Raw genomic sequence first — 23,084 nt, 5'->3', positions numbered from 1 at the left:
GCAATATTCCTGACCATTTATTAGCTAAAATGGGTTTTTTTGGTGTGGGTTCTTTAGAATTTTAACATAAAATAATATCATATGTGAACAGTTTTTCTTTTTCTTTCTAATCTGAGTGCCTTTTCTTTTTTATTTTTCCCTTTTGCTGTAGCCAGAATATTCAATACCATTGTTGCATGTAAGTGATGTTTGTTCTTGATCATAGGATGAAAGTGTTACCGGTTGAGTTTGTTCCCCTTGGTTCTCGTCTCCACTGCAATAAAGAATTGAAAGGCAGAGATACAATAGTGAAGCAGAGCAAATGTTTTATTTGAATACACTCCAAGGGAGCAGGTCAGAGTCAAGGTAAAGAAAGGCTTTGATCCTTTAGGTGGGAAGCCTGTATACTGCATTCTGGCTAGGAGGCACCTCTTTGACTGAAAACATGTACATCTATGTAGTCATTTCTTCTCAGTGAGCATGTCCTTTCCCCATGACGAGGTGTGATTTGGGTACTTCTAGTTCCATTTGATTGTGCTGCTATTGGAATCTGGTTGTGAAGGAAGTTATCTCCCTGCAAAGCCTTTGTTGTCTTCATCTGGGACTCCCTACCTGAGTGGAGTTTGGGAGGCTTTTCCTTTGAACCTTATTTTCCACTGTTCTGGATGCTCATGTCTATCTTTCTACTTAACATTCCTAACAACAGTATTCAGTCTTTCTCCATTAAATATATTAACTAGGAGTTTTTCATAAATTTTCATCACCAGTTTGAGAAACTTCCTTTCGATTCCTAAATTGTTGAGTGTTTTTTTAATCATGAAAGAGTGTTTGATTTTGTAAAATGCTTTTTCTGTGTATGTTGAGATGATCATGTGCTTTAATTTAACTTTTATTCCATTAATACAATATATTACATTGGCTGATTTTTGTATGTTGAACTAACCTCACATTCCTAGGATTGATCCCTTCTAGTAAGGTGGATTTTTAAATATGTTACTGGATTGGTTTGCAAGTATTCTTGAGAATGTCTACATTTCTGTTTTCTTGGAAGAGTTTGTGAAAGACTAATGTTAGTTCTTCTTTAAATGTTTGGCAGAATTCATTAGAAATGCCATCTTGTTATGGTTTTGTTTTACATATGGAAAGTTTTTTTATTACTAATTCAATCTCATCATGGATCTACTCATATTTTCTGTATCTTATTGAGTCAGTTTCTGCAGTTTGTGTTTATCTAGGAATTTGTCCATTTCACCAGGTTATCTAATTTATGCATAATGTTCCCTTTCATCTTTTTTTATTTCTGTTATATTGGTAGTAATATTTCTTCTTTTATTCCTTATTTTAATATTTGCTTTATTTTTTCTATTTCAACTTTTTACAAAATAAATGCATTCCTCTAGTAACTGTATAACTTAAAACACAGAAAGAAAAAAATGGAAGGTACATACAAAATAAAAAGGCATATGAAATGGGAATCTGGATATGTTGCTAACACCTTAACACTCATTTCTCCTTTATGGGCCTCAGTTTCTTTATCAGGAAGTTGAGATATTGGTTCATTGTTGCTGAAGTGGTTGAAAGCCTCTGGACTATGTCATTTCTTTTCTTTATTTTTATTAAGGAATCATTGATATACAATCTTATGAAGATTACACATGAAAAATATGGTGGTTACTACATTCACCCATATTATCAAGTTCCCCCCATACCCCATTGAAGTCACTGTCCATCAGTGCAGTAAGTAGCCACAGAGTCACTACTTGTCTTCTCTGTGCTACACTGTCTTCCCTGTGACCCCCGAAAGACCATGTGTGCCAATCATAATACCCCTCAATCCCCTTCTCCTACCCTCCCCACCCACCCTCCCCCACACCCCTTTGGTAACTGCTAGTCCCTTCTTGGAGTCTGTTAGTCTGCTGCTGTTTAGTTCCTTTAGTTTTTGCTTTGTTGTTACACTCCTCTAATGAGTGAAATCATTTGGTACTTGTCTCCCTTTGCCTGGCTTATTTCACTGAGCATAATACCCTCTAGCTCCATCCATGTTGTTGCAAATGGTAGGATTTGTTTTCTTCTTATGGCTGAATAATATTCCATTGTGTATATGTACCACCTCTTCTTTATCCATTCATCTACTGATGGACACAGGTTGCTTCCGTGTCTTAACTATTGTCAATAGTGCTGCAATAAACATAAGGGTGCATATGTCTTTTTGAATCTGAGATCTTACTTTCTTTAGGTAAATTCCTATGAGTGGAATTCCCAGGTCAAATGGCATTTCTATTTTTAGTTTTTTGAGGAACCTCTATATTGCTTTCCACAATGGTTAAACTAATATATAGTCCTACCAGCAGTGCAGGAGGGTTCCTCTTTCTCCACACCCTCACCAGCATTTGTTGTTCCTTGTCTTTTCAATGTTGGCCAACCTAACTGGTGTGAGGTGATATCTCATTGTTATTTTAATTTGTATTTCCCTGATAATTAGCGATGTGGAGCATCTTTTCATGTGCCTGTTGTCCATCTGAATTTCTTCTTTGGAGAAGTGTCTGTTCAGATCCTCTGCCCATATTTTAATTGGGTTATTTGCTTTTTGGGTGTTGAGGCATGTGAGTTATTTATGTATTTTGGATGTTAACCCCTTCTTGGAAATGTCGTTTACAAACATATTCTCCCATACTGCAGGATGCCTTTTGTTCTACTAATGGTGTCCTTTGCTGTACAGAAGCTTTTTAGTTTGATATAGTTGCATTTGTTCATTCTTGCTTTTGTTTCCCTTGCCTGATGAGATGTATTCATGAAAAAGTTGCTCATGTTTATATTCAAGAGATTTTTGCCTCTGTTTTCTTGTAAGAGTTTTATGGTTTTGTGACTTACATCCAGGTCTTTGATCCATTTGAGTTTACTTTTGTGTATGGGGATAGGCAATAATCCAGTTTCATTCTCTTACATATAGCTGTCCAGTTTTGCCAATACCAGTTGTTGAAGAAGCTTTCATTCCCCATGTATATCTGTGGCTCCTTTATCATTTATTAATTGACCATATATGCTTGGGTTTTTATCTGCGCTCTCTCTTCTGTTCCATTGATGTATGGGTCTGTTCTTGTGCCAGTACCTACCTAATTGTCTTTACTACTGTGGTTTTATTGTTCCTTCTCAGGATTGCTTTGGCTGTTTGGGGTCTTTTGTGGTTCCTTATGAATTTTAGAACTGTTTGCTCTAGTTCATTGAAGACTGCCATTTATATTGTGATGGGGATTGCATTGAATCTGTAGATTGCTTTACGCAGGAGGGCCATTTTGACCTGATTAAATCTTTCTATCCATGAGCATGGGATATATTTTCATTTATTGGTGTCTTCTTTAATTTCTCTTATGTGTCTTGTAGTTTTCAGGGTATAGTTCTTTCACTTCCTTTGTTAGGTTTATTCCTGGGTATTTTATTCTTTTTGATGCAATTGTGAATGGAATTTTTTTTCCTGATTTCCCTTTCTGCCAGTTCATCATTAGTGTATAGCTGTGCAGCAGATTTCTGTGTATTAATTTTGTATCCTGCTACTTTGCTGAATTCATATATTAGTTCTAGTAGTTTCAGAGTAGATTCTTTAGGGTTTTTTATGTACAATATCATGTCATCTGCAAACAGTGACAGTTTAACTTTTCCTTACCAATCTGGATGCTTTTTATTTCTTTGCCTTGTATGATTGCCATTGCTAGGACCTCCAGAACTATGTTGAATAACAATGGGGAAAGTGGGCATCCTTGTATTGTTTCTGATCTTAAAGGAAAGGCTTTCAGCTTCTCACTTTTAAGTATGATGTTGGCTGTGAGTTTGTCATATATGGCATTGATTATGTTGAGGTACTTGCCCTCTATACCCATTTTGTTGGGAGTTCAGAATTTTGTCAAATGCTTTTTCAGCATCTATGAAGATGATCATGTGGTTTTTGACCTTCTTTTTGTTATTGTGGAGTATGATATTGATGGATTTTCTAATACTGTACCATCCTTGCATCCCTGGAATAAATCCTACTTGAATATGATGGATGTTTTTTTAATGTATTTTTAATTTGATTTGCTAACATTTTGTTGAATATTTTTGCATGTATGTTCATCAGGGATATTGGTCTATAATTTTATTTTTTTGTGGGGTCTTTGCCTTGTTTTGTTATTAGAGTGATGCTGGCTTCATAGAATGATATTGGAAGGAGTCCCTCCTCTTCTACTTTTCGGAAAACTTTAAGGAGGATGGGTATTAGGTCTTCATTAAATGTTTGGTAAAATTCAGTGGTTAAACCATCTGGTACCAGTCTTTTGTTCTTAGGTAGTTTTTTGATTACTAATTCAATGTCATTGCTGATAATTGGTCTGTTCAGATTTTCTGTTTTTTCTTGGGTCAGCCTTCAGAGGCTGTATTTTTCTAGGATGACCATTTCTTCTAGGTTATCTAGTTTGTTAGCATATAATTTTTCATATTATTCTCTAATAATTCTTTGTATTTCTGTGGTGTCCATAGTGATTTTTCCTTTCTCCTTTCTGATTCTGTTTATGTGTGTAGAGTCTCTTTTTTTCTTGATAAGTCTGGCTAGGGGTTTATCTATTTTGTTTATTTTCTCAAAGAACCAGTTCCTGCTTTCATTGATTCTTTCTATTGTTTTATTCTTCTCAGTTCTTTTTTTATTTCTACTCTGATCTTTATTATGTCCCTCCTTCTGCTGACTTTGGGCCTCCCTTGTTCTTTTTATTGTTTCATTAATTGTGAGTTTAGACTGTTTATATGGGTTTGTTCTTCTTTCCAGAGGTAGGCCTGTATTGCAATATATTTGCCTCTTAGCATGGCCTTCTCTGTGTCCCACAGATTTTTCAGGGTGGAATTATTGTTGTCATTTTTCTCAATATATTGCTTGATCTCTGTTTTTATTTGGTCATTGATCCATTGATTATTTAGGCACATGTTGTTAAGCCTCCGTGTGTTTGTGGGAGTTTTTGTTTTCTTTGCATAATTTATTTCCAGTTTTATGCCTTTGTGGTCTAAGAAGTTGGTTGGTACAATTTCAATCTTTTTGAATTTACTGAGGCTCTCTTTGTGGCCTAGTATATGATCTATCCTTGAAAATGTTCCATGTGCACTTGAGAAGAATGTGTATTGTGCTGCTTTTGGGTGGAGTGTTCTGTAGATGTCTATTAGGTCCATCTGTTCTAATGTATTGTTCAGTGCCTCTGTCTCCTTACTTGTTTTCTGTCTGGTTGATCTCTCCTTTGGAGTGAGTGTAGTGTTGAAGTCTCCTAAAATGAATGCATTGCTTTCTATTTTCTGCTTTAATTATGTTAGCATTTGTTTCACATATGTAGGTGCTCCTGTGCTATGTCATTTCTATGTTCAAACATGGGATTAAAGACCATAGTGGAGAATATTTGTGGAAAGAAAAGTAGAACAGTTTAGGAGAAGCCTAAAGGGCTGAAAAACACAATGGAAAGTAAGGATGGAAGTGCAGGTTAAAGCCAGATATGGTAATGCTTGAATGCCAGGATGAGAGATGTGGACTTGGCAACTGGGAGCCATTGAGGATTTGGGGGTATGAGAGTAGCCAATCAAAGTGATAGTCAAGAAAATTCGTCTCATTGTGGTATATGGGAGGGATTGGAGCTGGGCAGTCATGCATGGAAATCACCCAGGGAGTGCAGGCCATGATAGTGGGAATGGAAAAGGAAGAGACGAGGACCAGAAATCTCTGATTTGGAAAGCACTGCCTGTAACTGATGGAAGTGGGAGGTGTCACTTGTCTTGCTCACTCTTATGTCTCTTACAGTGGTTAGACACCAAATAGCTCCAAAATAGATATTTGTTAACTTGAATTGCATTAACCCAGCCTTGCTTGGAGTTCTGAAGACTGAAGACAATAATCTTAAAGTACCCTGGAGAGGGCTTCCAGGAAAACCTTCCAACTTGCCAGTCTCTGTGCATTGTCTGTCTTCTTACTTTTCACTTAGGAGCTGATGTGTACTGAATGCAGTGTCAATTATAAATATTTGTAGGTAGGTAATGCATTAGCCTGCACAGGTTATTGGGCAGGGTTTTATATGGTACTCTGGGCTCACATACTGAAGAAAGATGAGCTCATGGTCTGGCCTGTGTCAATGTACTTTGACATACAAGCAGGCAAGGGCATTCATCTACACAGAACAGGGAAGTTCTCAGAGCAGGGGACTTCAAGTTAGACCAGAGAGTTATAGTGTCAGGCCTATGGGATGTTTTGTGGGGCCCTGAACCTGGGTATACAATAATTGGGCCTTACATGACACTTTTTGCTAGGTTATGAAACATCTTCCCTTGAATGTCAGCTCCATAGAGGGCAGAGGTTTCTGTTTGTTTTGTTCTTGCTGTATCTCCAGTATCTGGTACATAGTAAGCACTTAACATAGATTTAATGAATGAATAAATCTTCCAGTTGTTCTTTTGGATTAAGGCCATATGTTAACCCATGTAGTGGGCTTCTGGGGTTTGTTGCATTATAGTAGATTAAAGGTTATGTCTTCTCAGAAGCTCCCTATGAAGGAAGGGTCCTGAAAACCAGGCCTTTAGTTCTAGCCACAAGTGACTCTTCCACTAAATTCTGTGTAAGGAATCTGTTTTCACCTGGTTGCAGTTGCCTTCCTGCCCTTTCATTTTTATTTTGAGTATGGCTTGAACCTAAATCTGATTCTCTCTTTCCCTTGCTTTCACTCCACACCCCATAGCCCACCAATATCTTGTGCCCCTTCCCACTGGAAATTCAAAAAAGAATTATCTCATTCCACTATTCAGGAGCCAACATTTTGACTTGACATGTCTTAAATTCCTGAGAAGAAAATAAATGATTCTTGTCTCTTAAAGGTCTGCCTAATGTTTTCTTTCCATAGGAGGGCTTAGCTTGCTTTGTGAGAATATGGGAAATGTTAGTAGATTATTAGAGGATGAAGTTTTTATTGTTACAAATAGACAGCATTATGTATTTGATGTGTTTGCTTTAGTGCTTTAGAATCACCTTTTTTAAACAGATTTGTTCCTTGAATAATCATCCCTCATTGCCTATTGATTGTATTAAAGGGCAACTATTTAGGCATTAAGTTGACCTTCAAAGCTAGAAAGAGATTTCCAATAGAACATTTGCAGAGGGTGGTAGGTTCTGGATGAAGATACATTTTTGCATATTTGGCTATGTTTACAAAATATATTAAAATTAAGTGAGCCCTATTTGCTTTGGTGTGTGACAGTTAAGTAGAATATATACTGATGATTTCTCTAAGTTCACTGGGTGGTAGTCATACTCCCCACCCTCTGTGAGGCAGAGAGAAAGGGGATAATTCACAGAGTTGGGATATAATTACTGTCCCTCTAGCTCCATCCCAAAGCCTCTGTCCTCCTAAGCCCACCCAAACATCAGGCTTTTCTGGTAGCAGAAATAGGGATGCATTTAAAATGCTTGATCTCAGTTTCTTGAGGCAGGAATGTGGAAAAAGCTGGGGGTAGGTTTGGAGGGGAAAGATGGTTCTTGATTAAAGCTGTTGAGACAACTGACAATTTCTTTGGCTAATGCCCCTGGAAGATTTTACCTATTTTCCTAAGGTCCCACCCTTCCTTTTCTCCCCAACTCCATGACTTTCCTCCTTCCTAGCACTGGGGTGAAATGAACCATCTCCTTGTTTCAAGCTAAGTCATCCCAGATCAAGAGACATGCCACCAGGACTTCCAATGAAGGTTTTTTCTGCATCCCTTTGCCTTCATTATTTGGAGTGGATAGTCTCAACCACTACCAACAGTACCCATATCTGATGAGTCTGATAATTCTCAGCTCACCTTGGCCCAAGCCCTTGCATACTCTTTTCCTCTCTTTCTCAGCACCGGAGGCACAAAGCTGCTAGCATAATGGCTAAGAGGAAAAGCTCTGGAGTCAGACTGCCTGGTTCCTACTCCAGTTCCTCTGCTTTCTAACTGTGTGACTTGGGACAAATTCCTTAACTTTTCTGAGTCTCCATCTCTTCTTCTGTGAAATGATAGTAGTAATAGAACTTGTCTAACAGAACTGAATAATACAGTTCATTGAAAGCTCTTAGCATAGTGGCTGGTATATAGTAAGTGTTCAGGCAACAGCTGTTGCTATTATGTGGTACAAGAACATTTTGCCATCTCCATTCCAACTTTGAGGAAGTATAAATCTTTGCATAACTAAGGAATGATACAGTCAAATTTTAATGATTATCTGTACATCTTTTGATGCAAATCAACACTGAAGGCCCATTTTTATGGTGCCCACTCCAGTATCCAACATTGGTCTGCATGCTCATAGGTGTGTTTGACAGTAATCCAGCTGTGGTACCAAGATGTATACCTTAATTCTTACTTTTTCTTAAGTCCAGCTGTGCTGCCTAGATATGCTCCAGCATGAATGAGTTCTGCCTCATATAACTTTTCTCTACTCTAAAACCTTAACCAAGAAGTCTCTTGGTAGTGATTTGATCCCATCCTTCCCCATCCTCCATTTTACAGATAGGTTACCAGAGGCCTAGAGAGGATTAAACTCATGCCTAGGGCCAGCAAGTCACCCTAGATCAAGGCCTGACATTTAATTACCTGACACCTCTGTTTGAAGGCTTTGTGAATACCTGAAGAATTTAGCTTATCCGTTTTCTACATGGCTGGAAACCCTTCAAAAAAGGAAGTTGCTCCATTATTCTTCTTCTGTCTGTTTCCACAGCTCTGGGTGAACCAGGAGGATGGGGTGGAAGAAGGGCCCAGTGATGTGCAGAATGGGCACCTGGACCCCAGCTCAGACTGCCTCTGTCTGGGCAGGCCACTACAGAACCGGGACCAGATGCGAGCCAATGTCATCAATGAGATCATGAGCACTGAGCGTCATTACATCAAGCACCTCAAGGACATTTGTGAGGTAGGCTCAGCTATGATAGTGCATGTGGGGGCATTTTGGATGTGGTAAAGGGCACTTCTATGAGGAACTAACAACCCCCTGGGCCCTATCTGTGACAATCCCAAGATATTGGAAGGAATGGTTGGACTGGCTTCCTAGATGGTTCAGTATGTAAAACTTCCCTTAGGGTTTCTCAATCTCTCTGTTTCTCTCCTTTTCTCTGTCTACCTGTCTAACTTCCATATTCATATTCATATTTATATCCATATTCTCTGTCTCTCTCTTTCTCTCTCTACTTCCTTCCTTCCCTCCCTTGAATCTCCATCCAATCCTCTTGGGTTTTGATCCAGTTGTTGCTATGCCATATAAGGGCCTGACCTCATTCATTAAAGCAAAACACATCTCCCTCTAAGCAATGGTTCACAAACTTGATCTGCACCAGAGCCCCTAGTGGAATTTGTTATACATGCAGATTTCAGCCCTGTTCTACTCCCCACCCCCACCGAGTTGTGAATTCTCAATCTGGGGTAAAGCACATGCATCGCTTTGTTTAACAAACATCCCTGGTAATACTGATGTTGCTAGTCTTTCTCCTTCACCTGGAGAACACTGGTTTTGGGTGTGAGCCAAAAAATGCTTAGGGAGAGGAATCTATAGGAGATAAAGGCTGGGTGGACAAGTCTCAGGTTCTTCAGTATGCCACTGCCCTACAAGACCCATAGCTCCACATTCCCTAACTCCATCCTTTCCATCTTGGTGAATGAGGGTAAGAGCCCTTTTCCTTATCCTCCTTTGAGCTCAGCAGAGACAAGCTGGCATTTTCAAAGGACATTTTACTAAATAGTGTGGGAAAACCAGTGTGAAATGGAGAAAAGAATGTTTTTAAAAGGATTTCTCTCACACATAGAGGCACATGCTATAGCATTCTTCTTGAACCAGTTTGCAATGATGTGCTGCTTAACTCCCTTTGGGTTCCTGGACAGGATTCCAATGTGTGTGTGGGAGGGAGGGGGGTCTTCCCACACTCACAACACCAAGACATTCTTAAACACCAGTAGGGTGTCTGACAACTCAATTCTGATGCTATCTGCCCAGAGACAGCACCAGATTCCCAGGTTAAGGGTTCCCTCCTATAAGACTGCCCTCCACCCCCAACTCCAGATGCTGGTTGCAAGCCCCAGGCTGTTACCTGTGCTTCTGACCTATGGCTACAGATTTGAGGTTCCAACGACCTCCCCCTTAGGTTCCATTAATTTGCTAGAGCTGCTCACAGAACTCAGGAAAACATGTTTACCAGTTTAATAAAGGATACCATAAAGGATACAAGTTAACAGCCAGATGAAGAAATACATAGGTCCCAAATAAAGGAGCTTCTATCCTTATGGAGCTTGGGGCCTGGCTGGGTGGCACATGGAGGTGTTCTGATTTCCGAAGTATAGAAGCTCCCTCTCCAACAGAAAAGCACGATCCCAGAGAGCAAAAAGAGATAAGCTCCTCTCAGGGGTTTTTGTGAGGGCTTCATTGCATAGTCATGATTGACTAAATTATTGGCCACTGGCTGATTCAGCCTCCAGCCCCTGTCCTTAGGTGGGTATCCAAAAGTCTCTCATTAACATGACAAGACACCCATTTCACCTTTAAGACTCTGCAGTGTTCTCAGGAACTGTGGCTGAAGACCAAGTACAGCTTGGAAATATATATTTGGCCATATGAATGACCAAAGATGTATTTTTATGACTCATTATATTGCACAATTAAAACTGTGCTTTGAGTATTTTTATCCCCTTCCTTCCAGATGAGATGTCAGGGGTCTTACTATGTCCCCCAGCCCTGTTGAATGGGGCCAGGTCCCACTTTGGAGTCAATAGTGTAGCTCTAACATTTTTCAAAGTTCTTAGTTCTTTAGAGCAGTGCTCCCCATAGAACTTTCTATAGTTATGAAAACGTTCTATATCTGTACTTTACAATTCAGTAGCCACTAGCCAGCCATCTATGGCTATTGAGGACTTAAAATGTGGCTAGTATGACTGAGAAATGGAATTTTAAATTGTTTTTAATTTTAATTTAAGTAGCCACATGTAACTAATGACAACCACATTGGTTAGTGCAGCTGTGGAAAGGTCAAGGCCAAGGATTGTGCCCTTTCTTCACCTCATTTTCTAACCCCTCCCAGGAAGTTTACAGGTTATCCTCACATGAGGTAGGGTAGAAAGAACAAAGGCTCTGGGGACATGAAGTGGTAGCTTTTACATCCTAACAACTAATTAACCCCGTGTCCTTGAAAGTGCCCCTTAATTCCTCTGACCTTCAATATTCTGATTTGTTCAGTGGACATCATTGTACCAACCTCTAAACATTTATTGAGGAAATTAAATAAACATAATATTGTAAGTATTTGGAAAATACTTTCTTTCCCCTCCCTTTGCATATATTCATCCATCTCTCCATGTCTTTCTTTGATCTTTTTATCTTCTTCCTACCTCCACACAAATGTCTGATAATTGAAAAAAATGTCCTCTGGAGTGTGCTATGTGGCATTGGGTGTCATACCACTGACATGTTACTCATTCAGCAAACATTTAGCCGAGTTCTGCTCCATGACAGACCCTGGACATAGCTCCTACCTTCAAACCTCAAAGTATTCTGTCATAGACAAGCAGCATCTGAATCCCCTGGGAGCTTGTTAGAAATGCAGAATCTTTAGCTCCACTCCAGACCAACTGAGTCCAAATCTGCATTTTAACAAGGTTCCCATTTGACTTATACTACATACTAAAGTTTGAGGGACACTGCTGTAAAATGATAGCTGCCATATAATGTCATAGGGTCTGTAATACAACTAAGTAGAGCCTGTTCATTACCCAGCAGCCAAGGGATGCTGTCAAGACCTAAGTCAGGGTTCATATAGCTCCTCTGCTCAAAACCCTCCAGTGGGTCACATTTCTCCCTGAGTAAAAGCCAAAGCTCATTATTACCTACAAAACCCTGTATGACCTATCCCTCCTTAACTCTGTGACTTCATCTCCTTCTCCTTTCTCACACACTTGGACTACTCCAGCCACACTGGCCTCTTGCTATTACTTAAAAAATGCCTTGCATGTTTCCCCCTCACAGCATTTCAATGGCTTTTCTCTCTGCCTAGAGCACTCCTCCCTTAGGTGTCTACATAGCTCCCTTCCTTTCCTCCTTCAGGTCTTTATTCAAGTATCACTTTCTCCTTGAGACCTTCCCTGACCTTTTTATTTAAAATTGTAACCTTGTATTATCTTTCCCCCTTTTCTGCTTTTGTGCATATTGCTATCTGACATTTTATATAATTTGCTTATATGTTTTGTTTATTTTCTATTTCCCCTACTAGAATATAAATTCCATGAGGGGCAGGGATTTTCACCTATTGATTTACTGATGTATCCTTAAAACCTAACACAGTGCCTGGCTCAAATTTTGCTGAAAGTCAGAATTAAATATAAGTGCTCACTGTGTGTACTACTTTGGCAAAGTACATTCACATCTTATGCCATTTGGTTTCCAGACAGAACAAAGGTTTATTGCTATTCCTATTTTCTACACCAACAGACTGAACCTCTAAAAGGCAAAGTTACTTTCTCAGAGTTCTCAAGCACTGGCCAAGTCAGAGTCCTTTAGCCTTAGAAGGATCTCCTGTTCCCAACTCCAAAACATCTTTGCCTCCTCCTACAGGGCACAAGCTCAGGTCAACAATAGAAGTGTTTGTCTTTCCAGAGGAGGAGTGCTATGTCCCTGCTTTGAGGACTTGCACAATCCAGCCACCCCAGGCAAAGCTTTTGTTGGTGATCTGTTTGTTCCATATTTCTTAATTATTTTTGGTGCTGAATTAAGAGATTAAATGGGAAATATCTCTGTCCCAACTGCTACCACAAGTGTCAAAGGAAGGGTTAGCTAGAGTGAAAGAAGTGTGGAGAAAACTGTGTTTTAGCTGGAACAGAAGACAGTTTTTAGCCCAAGATTGTATCACCTCCAAACCAAAAGCTGTGAGGAGCAATGCCAGACTCAGAATGGGTAGTCTCAGGCTCAGGTCCCACCTTGGTCACTGCTTGGCTGAGGAACCTCAGATGAATCTTTTTCATCCTAAGCCTTGTTCCCCAGTTCTAAAATGAGTGGATTGGAAGGATTGCTCTTTAAGTAAGTGCTGTCCGGATTATACTTTCTCCAATTCTGTACAATCTAGATATGCACTCACTAGAGAAAGCTATGGTAATGATATAGGTTACTTCTGTATTTTCTGCCATTCTTCTTTGGTACCCATGGAGGCACACCTTACTCAGGCATGGATTTGTTAACATAGCATAATCTACTCTTTCTGCAGGATAAGGGAGATCTCTCAACACTCCCCACTCTTGTGCTATTGAAAGTGAAATGGGGGACACTGCATTCAGTACAGAAAAAAAGTCCCTGTCTGTTATAGAATATATTTTTTTACCCCTAGGAGCAGAAAGTGCTTTACAAACATTTAAAATCAAATACCCTCATTTTATAAATGAGGAAGCAGGAAATAATGTGACTTTATCAAAGTCATTCAGTGAGGTCAGTAAGAGAAAAAATCTTTTTAAATGAGTTCTCTGCAAAATATGACATTCTTCTTTCTAAATACTTTGGGATAAAAAGAGCCTTGGCTTAGTTCTATGTTACTTTGACCAATGATTGGTGGTATTGCCTCTTATAACCTTAGAACTCATAATCAAGATATTGAAGCACAGGGTAAACAAAACTGAAGATGCCTTACAAAGTTGCGTCATCTGCCTCTCTCAGGCATCCCATATCTGTGAAATAAATTCTGTCCTCAAATGCCTCCAGAGAAGCTGTACTAGCTTTCCTCAGTCATTTGCATTAGTGTCTCATACCCTTCGCCACTAAGAAATTCTTCCTTAGGTCTAGATGAGTTTATTATGCTGTTGCTTCAAGTAATTTCCATTGGTATGTTTAAGTCTGGGGTTTTCAAACTTACTAGTCATTTGGGTTTTCTTTTCTGTAAATTGCCTATTGTGATACTTCCCAATTTTACATCATGGTGTACACATAGAAAATGACAACACATTGTATAAAGCAGTAATATTTGTACAGCATACTAAGGTAAAGGGATGAAGCAGCTCATCTGCATAATGTCACCAGCTCATGGGTTTCTGGCTGCCCTAGGTCCTACCTATCCATACCACCTGGATATTTCAGACTCTGTTCTCATCTTTTGCCAATTTTCCTGTGGTTTCTCATATTTCTCCTGCTGATTTATAGGAGACCCTTATATATGCCAGATACTAATTCCTTCAGTTTTCCATGTTCCATCCTTTTCCTGTCATCCTTTTGTTTTTTAATGGTTTTGTTTCATTTGAAGAAATGGTTTCCTGGTCCAAAAAGGGAAAGAAGAAAAGAAAAAAACACTAATTTAAGCTTTCTGTTTCTAACTTACCTTTTATTATCATTAACATGAGAAGAGCTAGTCATTTTACATTTATTCAACATACATTATTGAGCAGCAACTATATGTTAGGTACTGTGTTAAACTCTGGGTACAGCTGTGAGCGGACAACCATGGTCATCATTCCTTAATTTTCTTAAAATTAACTTCAAGATGGGAGGAGGAACCAACATGGTGGCATGAGTAGGACAGTGGGAATCTCCTCCCAAAAACATATATATTTTTGAAAATACAACAAATACAACTAATCCTAAAAGAGAGACCAGAAGACACAGGACAATAGCCAGACTACATCCACATGTGCGAGAGCCCAGCACCTGATGAAAGGGATAAGATACAAGCTCCGGCCCGGCGGGACCCGAGCCTCCCTCACCCCAGCTCCTGGCGGGAGGAGAGGAGTCAGAGCGGGGAGGGAGAGGGAGCCCAGGACTGCTAAACACCCAGCCCGAGTCATCCGCACCAGAGCACAGACACAGTGCATGTGTGGAGGGCTGGAAACTAGGGAAACAGGGCAGCAAGACCTCTGAGCGGGTCCCGAAGCTGATGCCCCTGTGACAAAGAAAAGCGAGTGCTGTTTGAAAGTCTTAAAGGGACAGGGATGCAACAGCTGGAAGGAAACAACCCAGATCACAGTACAGCAGCTGGAATCTCCAGGGAAACCCGGACGCACTAACCCCCTGGGCAACAGCTCTGAGACCCTTCACGGAGGTAAACAGCCAAACAGCCCCCTGTCCATTTCCCCGCTGGGGCGTGGCCATAGCAGAGAAGCAGCCTGAGCCTGGCCAACCCCTCAGCAAGGGAGCTTCCTCCATACCAGCCAGGCAAGACACAAAGACCCAGTCTACACGCAATTGCCCAACACAAGCCACTAGGGGTCGCAGTTGTTCCAGTAAAGAAAGGCCAGTAGCAAGGGGAAAGTTTGGCTCTCCCAGCTGACAGTCAATAGCACCTATCAACATGAAAAGGCAAAAAAATTTGATCCAGACAAGAATAACCCGGACAGCTTTGGCATCTGCTACATCTTCACCTGAGAAGGAACCTGGGGAGATAGATTTAACCAGTCTTCCTGAAAAATAATTCAAGACAAAAGTCATAACCATGCTGATGGACTTGCAGAAAAATATGCAAGAACTAAGGAAGGAGAATACAGAAATAAAACAAGCTCTGGAAGGACTTCAAAACAGAATGGACGAGATGCAAGAGACCATTAATGGACTAGAAAACAGAGAACAGGAACGCAGAGAAGCTGATGCAGAGAGAGATAAAAGGATCTCCAGGAATGAAAGAATTCTCAGAGAGCTGAGGGACCAATCGAAAAGGAACAATATCTGCATTATAGTGGTACCAGAAGAAGAAGAGAGAGAAAAAGGGATAGAAAGTGTCTTTGAAGAAATAATTGCTGAAAACTTCCCCAAACTAGGGGAGGAAGTGGCCTCTCAGACCACAGAGGTACACAGAACTCCCATGACAAGGGATCCAAGGAGGGCAACACCAAGACACATAATAATTAAAATGGCAAAGATCAAAGACAAGGACAAAGTATTAAAGGCAGCCAGAGAGAAAAAAAGGTTACGTACAAAGGAAAACCCACCAGGCTATCATCAGAGTTCTCAACAGAAACCCTACAGGCCAGAAGAGAATGGCATGATATACTTAATGCAATGAGACAGAAGGGCCTCGAACCAAGACTACTGTATCCAGCACAAATATCATTTAAATATGAAGGAGGAATTAAACAATTCCCAGACAAGCAAAAGTTGAGGGAATTTGCCTCCCACAAACCACCTCTACAGGGCATCCTACAGGGACTGCTCTAGATGGGAGCACTCCTAAAAAGAGCACAGAACAAAACACCCAACATATGAAGAAGGGAGGAGGAGGAATAAGAAGGGAGAGAAATAAAGAATCATCAGACCATGTTTATAATAGCTCAACAAGCGAGTTAAGTTAGACAGTAAGATAGTAAAGAAGCTAAACCTGAACCTTTGGTAACCACAAACATAAAGCCTGCAATGGCAATAAGTACATACCTTTCAATAATCACCATAAATGTAAATGGACTGAATGAACCAATCAAAAGACAAAGAGTAATAGAATGGATAAAAAAGCAAGATCCATCCATATGCTGCTTACAAGAGACTCACCTCAAACCCAAAGACATGCACAGACTTACAGTCAAGGAATGGAAAAAGATATTTCATGCAAACAACAGGGAGAAAAAAGCAGGTGTTGCAATACTAGTATCAGACAAAGCAGACTTCAAAATAAAGAAAATAACAAAAGATAAAGAAGGACATTACATAGTGATAAAGGGCTCAGTCCAACAAGAGGATATAACCATTATAAATATATATGCACCCAATACAGAAGCACCAACATATCCGAAACAAATACTAACAGAACTAAAGGAGGAAATAGAATGCAATGCATTCATTCTGGGAGACTTCAATACACCACTCACTCCAAAGGAAAGATCCACCAGACAGAAAATAAGTAAGGACACAGAGGCACTGAACAACACACTAGAACAGATGGACCTAATAGACATCTACAGAACTCTACATCCAAAAGCAACAGGATACACATTCTTCTCAAGTGCACATGGAACATTCTCCAGAATAGACCACATACTAGGCCACAAAAAGAGACTCAGTAAATTACAAAAGATGGAAATCCTACCGACCAACTTTTCAGACAACAAAGGTATAAAACTAGAAATAAATTGTACAAAGAAAGCAATAAGGCTCACAAACACATGGAGGCTTAACAATATGCTCCTAAATAATCAATGGATCAATGACCGAATTAAAATGGAGATCCAGCAATATATGGAAACAAATGACAACAACAACACAAAGCCCCAACTTCTGTGGGATGCAGCAAAAGCAGTCTTAAGAGGACAGTACATAGCAATCCAGGGACATTTAAAGAAGGAAGAACAATCCCAAATGAATAGTCTAAAATCACAATTATTGGAATTGGAAAAAGAAGAACTAATGAGGCCTAAGGTCAGCAGAAGGAGGGACATAATAAAGATCAGAGAAGAAATAAATAAAATTGAGAAGAATAAAACAATAGCAAAAATCAATGAAACCAAGAGCTGGATCTTCGAGAAAATAAACAAAATAGTTAAGCCTCTAGCCAGACTTATTAAGAAGAAAAGAGAGTCAACACAAATCAACAGAATCAGAAACGAGAAAGGAAAAAATCATGACGGACCCACAGAAATACAAAGAATTATTAGAGAATACTACGAAAACCTATATGCTAACAAGCTGGGAAACCTAGGAGAAATGGACAACTTCCTAGAAAAATATAACCTTCCAAGACTGACCCAGAAAGAAAAAGAAAATCTAAACAGACCAATTACCAGCAATGAAATTGAAGCAGTAATCAAAAAACTACCAAAGAACAAAACCCCCGGGCCAGATGGATTTACCTCGGAAATTTATCAGACATACAGGGAAGACATAATACCCATTCTCCTTAAAGTTTTCCAAAAAATAGAAGAGGAGGGAATACTCCCAAACTCATTCTATGAAGCCAACATCACCCTAATACCAAAACCAGGCAAAGGCCCCACCAAAAAAGAAAATTAGAGCCTAATATCCCTGATGAACGTAGATGCAAAAATACTCAAAAAAATATTAGCAAACCGAATTCAAAAATACATCAAAAGGATCGTACACCATGACCAAGTGAGATTCATCCCAGGGATGCAACGATGATACAACATTCGAAAATCCATCAACATCATACACCACATCAACAAAAAGAAAGACAAAAAATACATGATCATCTCCGTAGATGCTGAAAAAGCATTTGACAAAATTCAACATCCATTCATGATAAAAACTCTCAGCAAAATGGGAATAGAGGGCAAGTACCTCAACATAATAAAGGCCATTTATGATAAACCCACAGACAACATTATACTGAACAGCGAGAAGCTGAAAGCTTTTCCTCTGAGATCAGAAACTAGACAGGGATGCCCACTCTCCCCACTGTTATTTAACACAGTACTGGAATTCATAGCCACGCAGTCAGACAAAACAAAGAAATACAAGGAATCCAGATGGGTAAAGAAGAAGTTAAACTGTCACTATTTGCAGATGACATGATATTGTACATAAAAAACCCTAAAGACTCCAGCCCAAAACTACTAGAACTGATATCGGAATACAGCAAAGTTGCAAGATACAAAATTAACACACAGAAATCTGTGGCTTTCCTATACACTAACAATGAACCAACAGAAAGAGAAATCAGGAAAACAACTCCATTCACAATTGCATTAAAAAGAATAAAATACCTAGGAATAAATGTAATCAAAGAAGTGAAAGACCTATACTCTGAAAACTACAAGTCACTCTTAAGAGAAATTAAAGTGGACACTAACAAATGGAAACTCATCCCATGCTCGTGGCTAGGAAGAATTAATATCGTCAAAATGGCCATCCTGCCCAAAGCAATATACAGATTTGATGCAATCCCTATCAAACTACCAGCAACATTCTTCAGTGAACTGGAACAAATAATTCAAAAATTCATATGGAAACACCAAAGACCCCGAATAGCCAAAGCAATACTGAGAAAGAAGAGTAAAGTAGGGGGGATCTCATCCCCCAACTTCAAGCTCTGCTATAAAGCCATAGTAATCAAGACAATTTGGTACTGTCATAAGAACAGAGCCACAGACCAGTGGAACAGACTAGAGACTCCAGACATTAACCCAAATATATATGGTCAATTAATATTTGATAAAGGAGCCATGGACATACAATGGCAAAATGACAGTCTCTTCAACAGATATTGCTGGCAAAACTGGGCAGCTACATGTAGGAGAATGAAACTGGACCATTGTATAACCCCATATACAAAAGTAAATTCAAAATGGATCAAAGACCTAAATGTAAGTCATGAAACCATAAAACTCTTAGAAAACAACATAGTCAAAAACCTCTTAGACATAAACATGAGTGACCTCTTCTTGAACATATCTCCCCATGCAAGGAAAACAACAGCAAAAATGAACAAGTGAGACATTAAGCTGAAAAGCTTCTGTACAGCAAAAGACACCATCAATAGAACAAAAAGGAACCCTACAGTATGGGAGAATATATTTGAAAATGACAGATCCAATAAAGGCTTGATGTCCAAAATATATAAAGAGCTCACAAGCCTCAACAAACAAAAAACAAATTATCCAATTAAAAAATGGGCAGAGGAACTGAACAGACAGTTCTCCAAAACAGAAATACAGATGGCCAACAGACACATGAAAAGATGCTCCACATCGCTAATTATCAGAGAAATGCAAATTAAAACTACAATGAGGTACCACCTCACACCAGTAAGGATGGCTGCCATCCAAAACACAAACAACAACAAATGTTGAGTATTCTCTTGTGGAGAAAGGGGAACCCTCCTACACTGCTGGTGGGAATGTAAATTAGTTCAACCATTGTGGAAAGCAGTATGGAGGTTCATCAAAATGCTCAAAACAGACTTACCAATTGACCCAGGAATTCCACTCCCAGGAATTTACCCTAAGAACGCAGCAATCAAGTTTGAGAAAGAGAGATCCACCCCTATGTTTATCGCAGCACTATTTACAATAGCCAAGAATTGGAAGCAACCTAAATGTCTATCAGTAGATGAATGGATAAAGAAGATGTGGTACATATAGACAATGGAATATTTCTCAGCCATTAGAATAGGGCAAATCCTACCATTTGCAGCAGCATGAATGGACCTGGAGGGTATTTTGCTCAGTGAAATAAGCCATGCGGAGAAAGAGAAATACCAAATGATTTCACTCATCTGTGGAGTATAAGAACAAAGGAAAAACTGAAGGAACAAAACAGCATTGGAATCACAGAACCCAAGAATGGACTAACAGGTACCAAAGGGAAAGGGACTGTGGAGGATGGGTGGGTAGGGAGGGATAAGGGGGAGAAGAAGAAGGGGGGTTTTAAGCTTAGCTTGCATAATGGGGGGGATGTGAGTAAGGGGAGGGCTGTACAACACAGAGAAGACAAGTAGTGATTCTACAACATTTTGCTATGCTGATGGACAGTGACTGTAAAGGGGTTTATAAGGGGGACCTGGTATAGGGGAGAGCCTACTAAACATAATATTCTTCATGTAAGTGTAGATTAGTGATTACAAAAAAAAGAACGAGAGAAAAGCGGGATTACTCCCTGATAGGATAAAACTAACTATAAATCAACGATGAATTCATGCTTTAAATATCCTTAGTTTTGATCACTTAAAGGGTGTCAGATGATCGGCTGTGGAGGTACATTTTTCTGATAATATCCCTTTCTCTTAAAAAAAAAAAAGCAGTTCCTGTGTGGTGACCTCCAATGAGTTCTACACAATGGTATAAAGGGCATATCAAAGTGTGGGCAAAGGGTCTGTTTGTGTTTATACAGAGGATCAAAGCCTAATTTGGCTACCCAGAAAATGAACTAAGATATGATATGAAGAAGAACTTCCAACATCAGCACTCTCTGGAAGACTCATAGCAGAAGATGATCATCAAAAAACCTCAACAAAGATCCAGGCGCTGCTACAGCTGTAGCTGCATTCGTCCCACTGGTTCCTGGACTTGCCATGGGAATGAAGAAGGAGATATCTAAGCTGGCCTGTGCGTACAGTAAAACAACAAATTTGACTGGATCTATACTGTTGGAACTCAACCAAGAATTAGGAGAAGTGCAAGTTGTAGAGCACCAAAATCTTACAACTATACACTATCTACTGTTAAAAGAACATATGGGATGTGAACAGTTCCCAGGAATGTGGTGTTTTAATTTGTCTGATTTCTCTCAGACTGTTCAAGTACAGTTGGACAATATCCATAATATCATAGATAAATTTTCACAAATGCCTAGGGTGCCTAACTGGTTTTCTTGGTTTCACTGGAGATGGCTGGTAATTATAGATTTGCTTTGGTTATGTAACTGTATTCCTATTATGTTAATGTGTGTGCTCAATTTAATTAGTAGTTTAAAACCTATACATGCTTAAGTTACTCTACAAGAAGATATGTCAAAGAAATAATCAATCTTCCCATGTTTTCTTCTGTCTGCTACCTCTATAGCTTTTCTTCTTCCTTCCTATAACCCTTAAATAGAATTCTTGCCTCATATTGAATTTACCGAGTATCATAATTTCTCCAAGTGGTAAAGATACCTCAAGACAAATGCTGGGCATAGAAGCCACAGGGCATAAATCTGCAAAGAAGTAAAAAGCTAACCTTTTCAAACAATATTGCTTCTCTCTCACTTACCAACTTCACATTTCCCTGCATGGCCCCGGAAGATGAATGGTTAGCCAGAGACGGGTAAGATTCCTCAAGGGAATCTAACAACTTAAGACAGGCACAGTCGCAGGGGGGCCATCAGGTGAGAAATTGGGGATCAACAGAGGTGAGGCTTAGAACCTCAACCCCCCTGTTTTGAGAGAAATCTTCTGCATCCGTGGATGTTTTATTGCCCTTGTCTAGCTTGGATTAACACGTAGTCTACAGGCACACACCTAATCATCTACATTTGCTTTCTTACAACACTAAACTATGTTTTCTACCTTTATCTTGCATCTACCTACCACTTCAGCATTTTATTAAAAATAATAATAATAAAGAGAGAAATGTGGTATCCACATATAAATCAAGTATAAAAATCAAACGTATATTCATATTTGACCTGATTGTTTATAGTTCACAATACGTGATCAAAACCGAAAGTTTCTGTGATGACTGCCCTTGTACTGTTCACCATGTAACTTATTCACTATGTAGTAATTTGTTCCCCATGTAAGAACTTGTTCGTTATGCTTCAGAAGATTGGAGACTGACGAGAATTAGGCTTGGGGTGGATTAATGATTGTGCATTGAGCATTGACTCCCCTATACAGAATTTTATTGTTGTTAACGACCATTTGATCAATAAATATGAGAGATGCCCTCTCAAGAAAAAAAAAATTAACTTCAAGATGTTTATCAGGCCTCCCACCAGACCTCTAGAAAGTCAGAGCTGAAGGGAGCCCTGGAAATCTTTTTTTTTATGGCTGAATCTTTTTTCATGGTTTTTTTCAAGGATAATTCATGCTGACTGTAATTGATTTGATAATTCCCACAGTACTCTTAATTACTATTGTCCTGCCTTCCCCCCATGCCCACTTTACTCCTAGGCTCTCAGAAACTGCCCCTGTTCAATCAGTTTGCACCTACTCCCATATTACCCTGTCTTCTCTTACCATTCATATGGGACTAGAGGGTATTCAAAGCATACTTGGTAGTAAGAACCACAGACCCCTTCTGCTCCCTCTGCCCTATGAAAGGCCCTCAGACTTGAATGATGCTCTCCTGTAGTGGTGTGACTGACTACCTTCTTATTACTTCTCACTTTCCACCCTCGCAATCTGTTTCTTCCTTTTCTCTAACTTAAAATGGCATTAGGTTTTATGGTCGTCACATTCCACTGCCAGCTTATCTTAAACTTATATACCCTCAAAAATGAGTGAATGAGAAGAAACAAATATTAACTGACTTCTTAGCCAAACCTCCATTCATTGTTGCTGTGTAAATTTTGATATAGTTACCAGGTCAGCAAAAGGAAGGGGATGAAAAATAAAAGCAAGACTCCAGGGAACTAGTCATCTATCCTGATATTTCTCCCCTCAGAAGTCCATACAGTTGTGTGGCATAGGGGCTAGGGTGACATTATGGGATTCTCAGACTACTCT

The 23,084-nt window shown here is 39.5% G+C and overlaps 1 protein-coding gene across 11 annotated transcripts in view; it reads left to right on the top strand.

The window, feature by feature from the left end:
* Positions 1–23,084, top strand: part of ARHGEF9 (Cdc42 guanine nucleotide exchange factor 9) — a 426,451-nt gene that overhangs the window by 333,224 nt on the left and 70,143 nt on the right. For all 11 annotated transcript variants that reach the window (XM_057495889.1, XM_057495890.1, XM_057495888.1 and 8 more), the window contains one exon: positions 8,708–8,899. In XM_057495889.1, the coding sequence (XP_057351872.1) occupies positions 8,708–8,899 (192 nt within the window). The remainder of the gene's footprint in view (positions 1–8,707; positions 8,900–23,084) is intronic.

Source organism: Manis pentadactyla, chromosome X (genome assembly GCF_030020395.1).
Source record: "Manis pentadactyla isolate mManPen7 chromosome X, mManPen7.hap1, whole genome shotgun sequence".
In the NCBI taxonomy this organism is placed as follows: domain Eukaryota; kingdom Metazoa; phylum Chordata; class Mammalia; order Pholidota; family Manidae; genus Manis; species Manis pentadactyla.
This window is presented reverse-complemented; position numbering and strand designations above follow the sequence as displayed.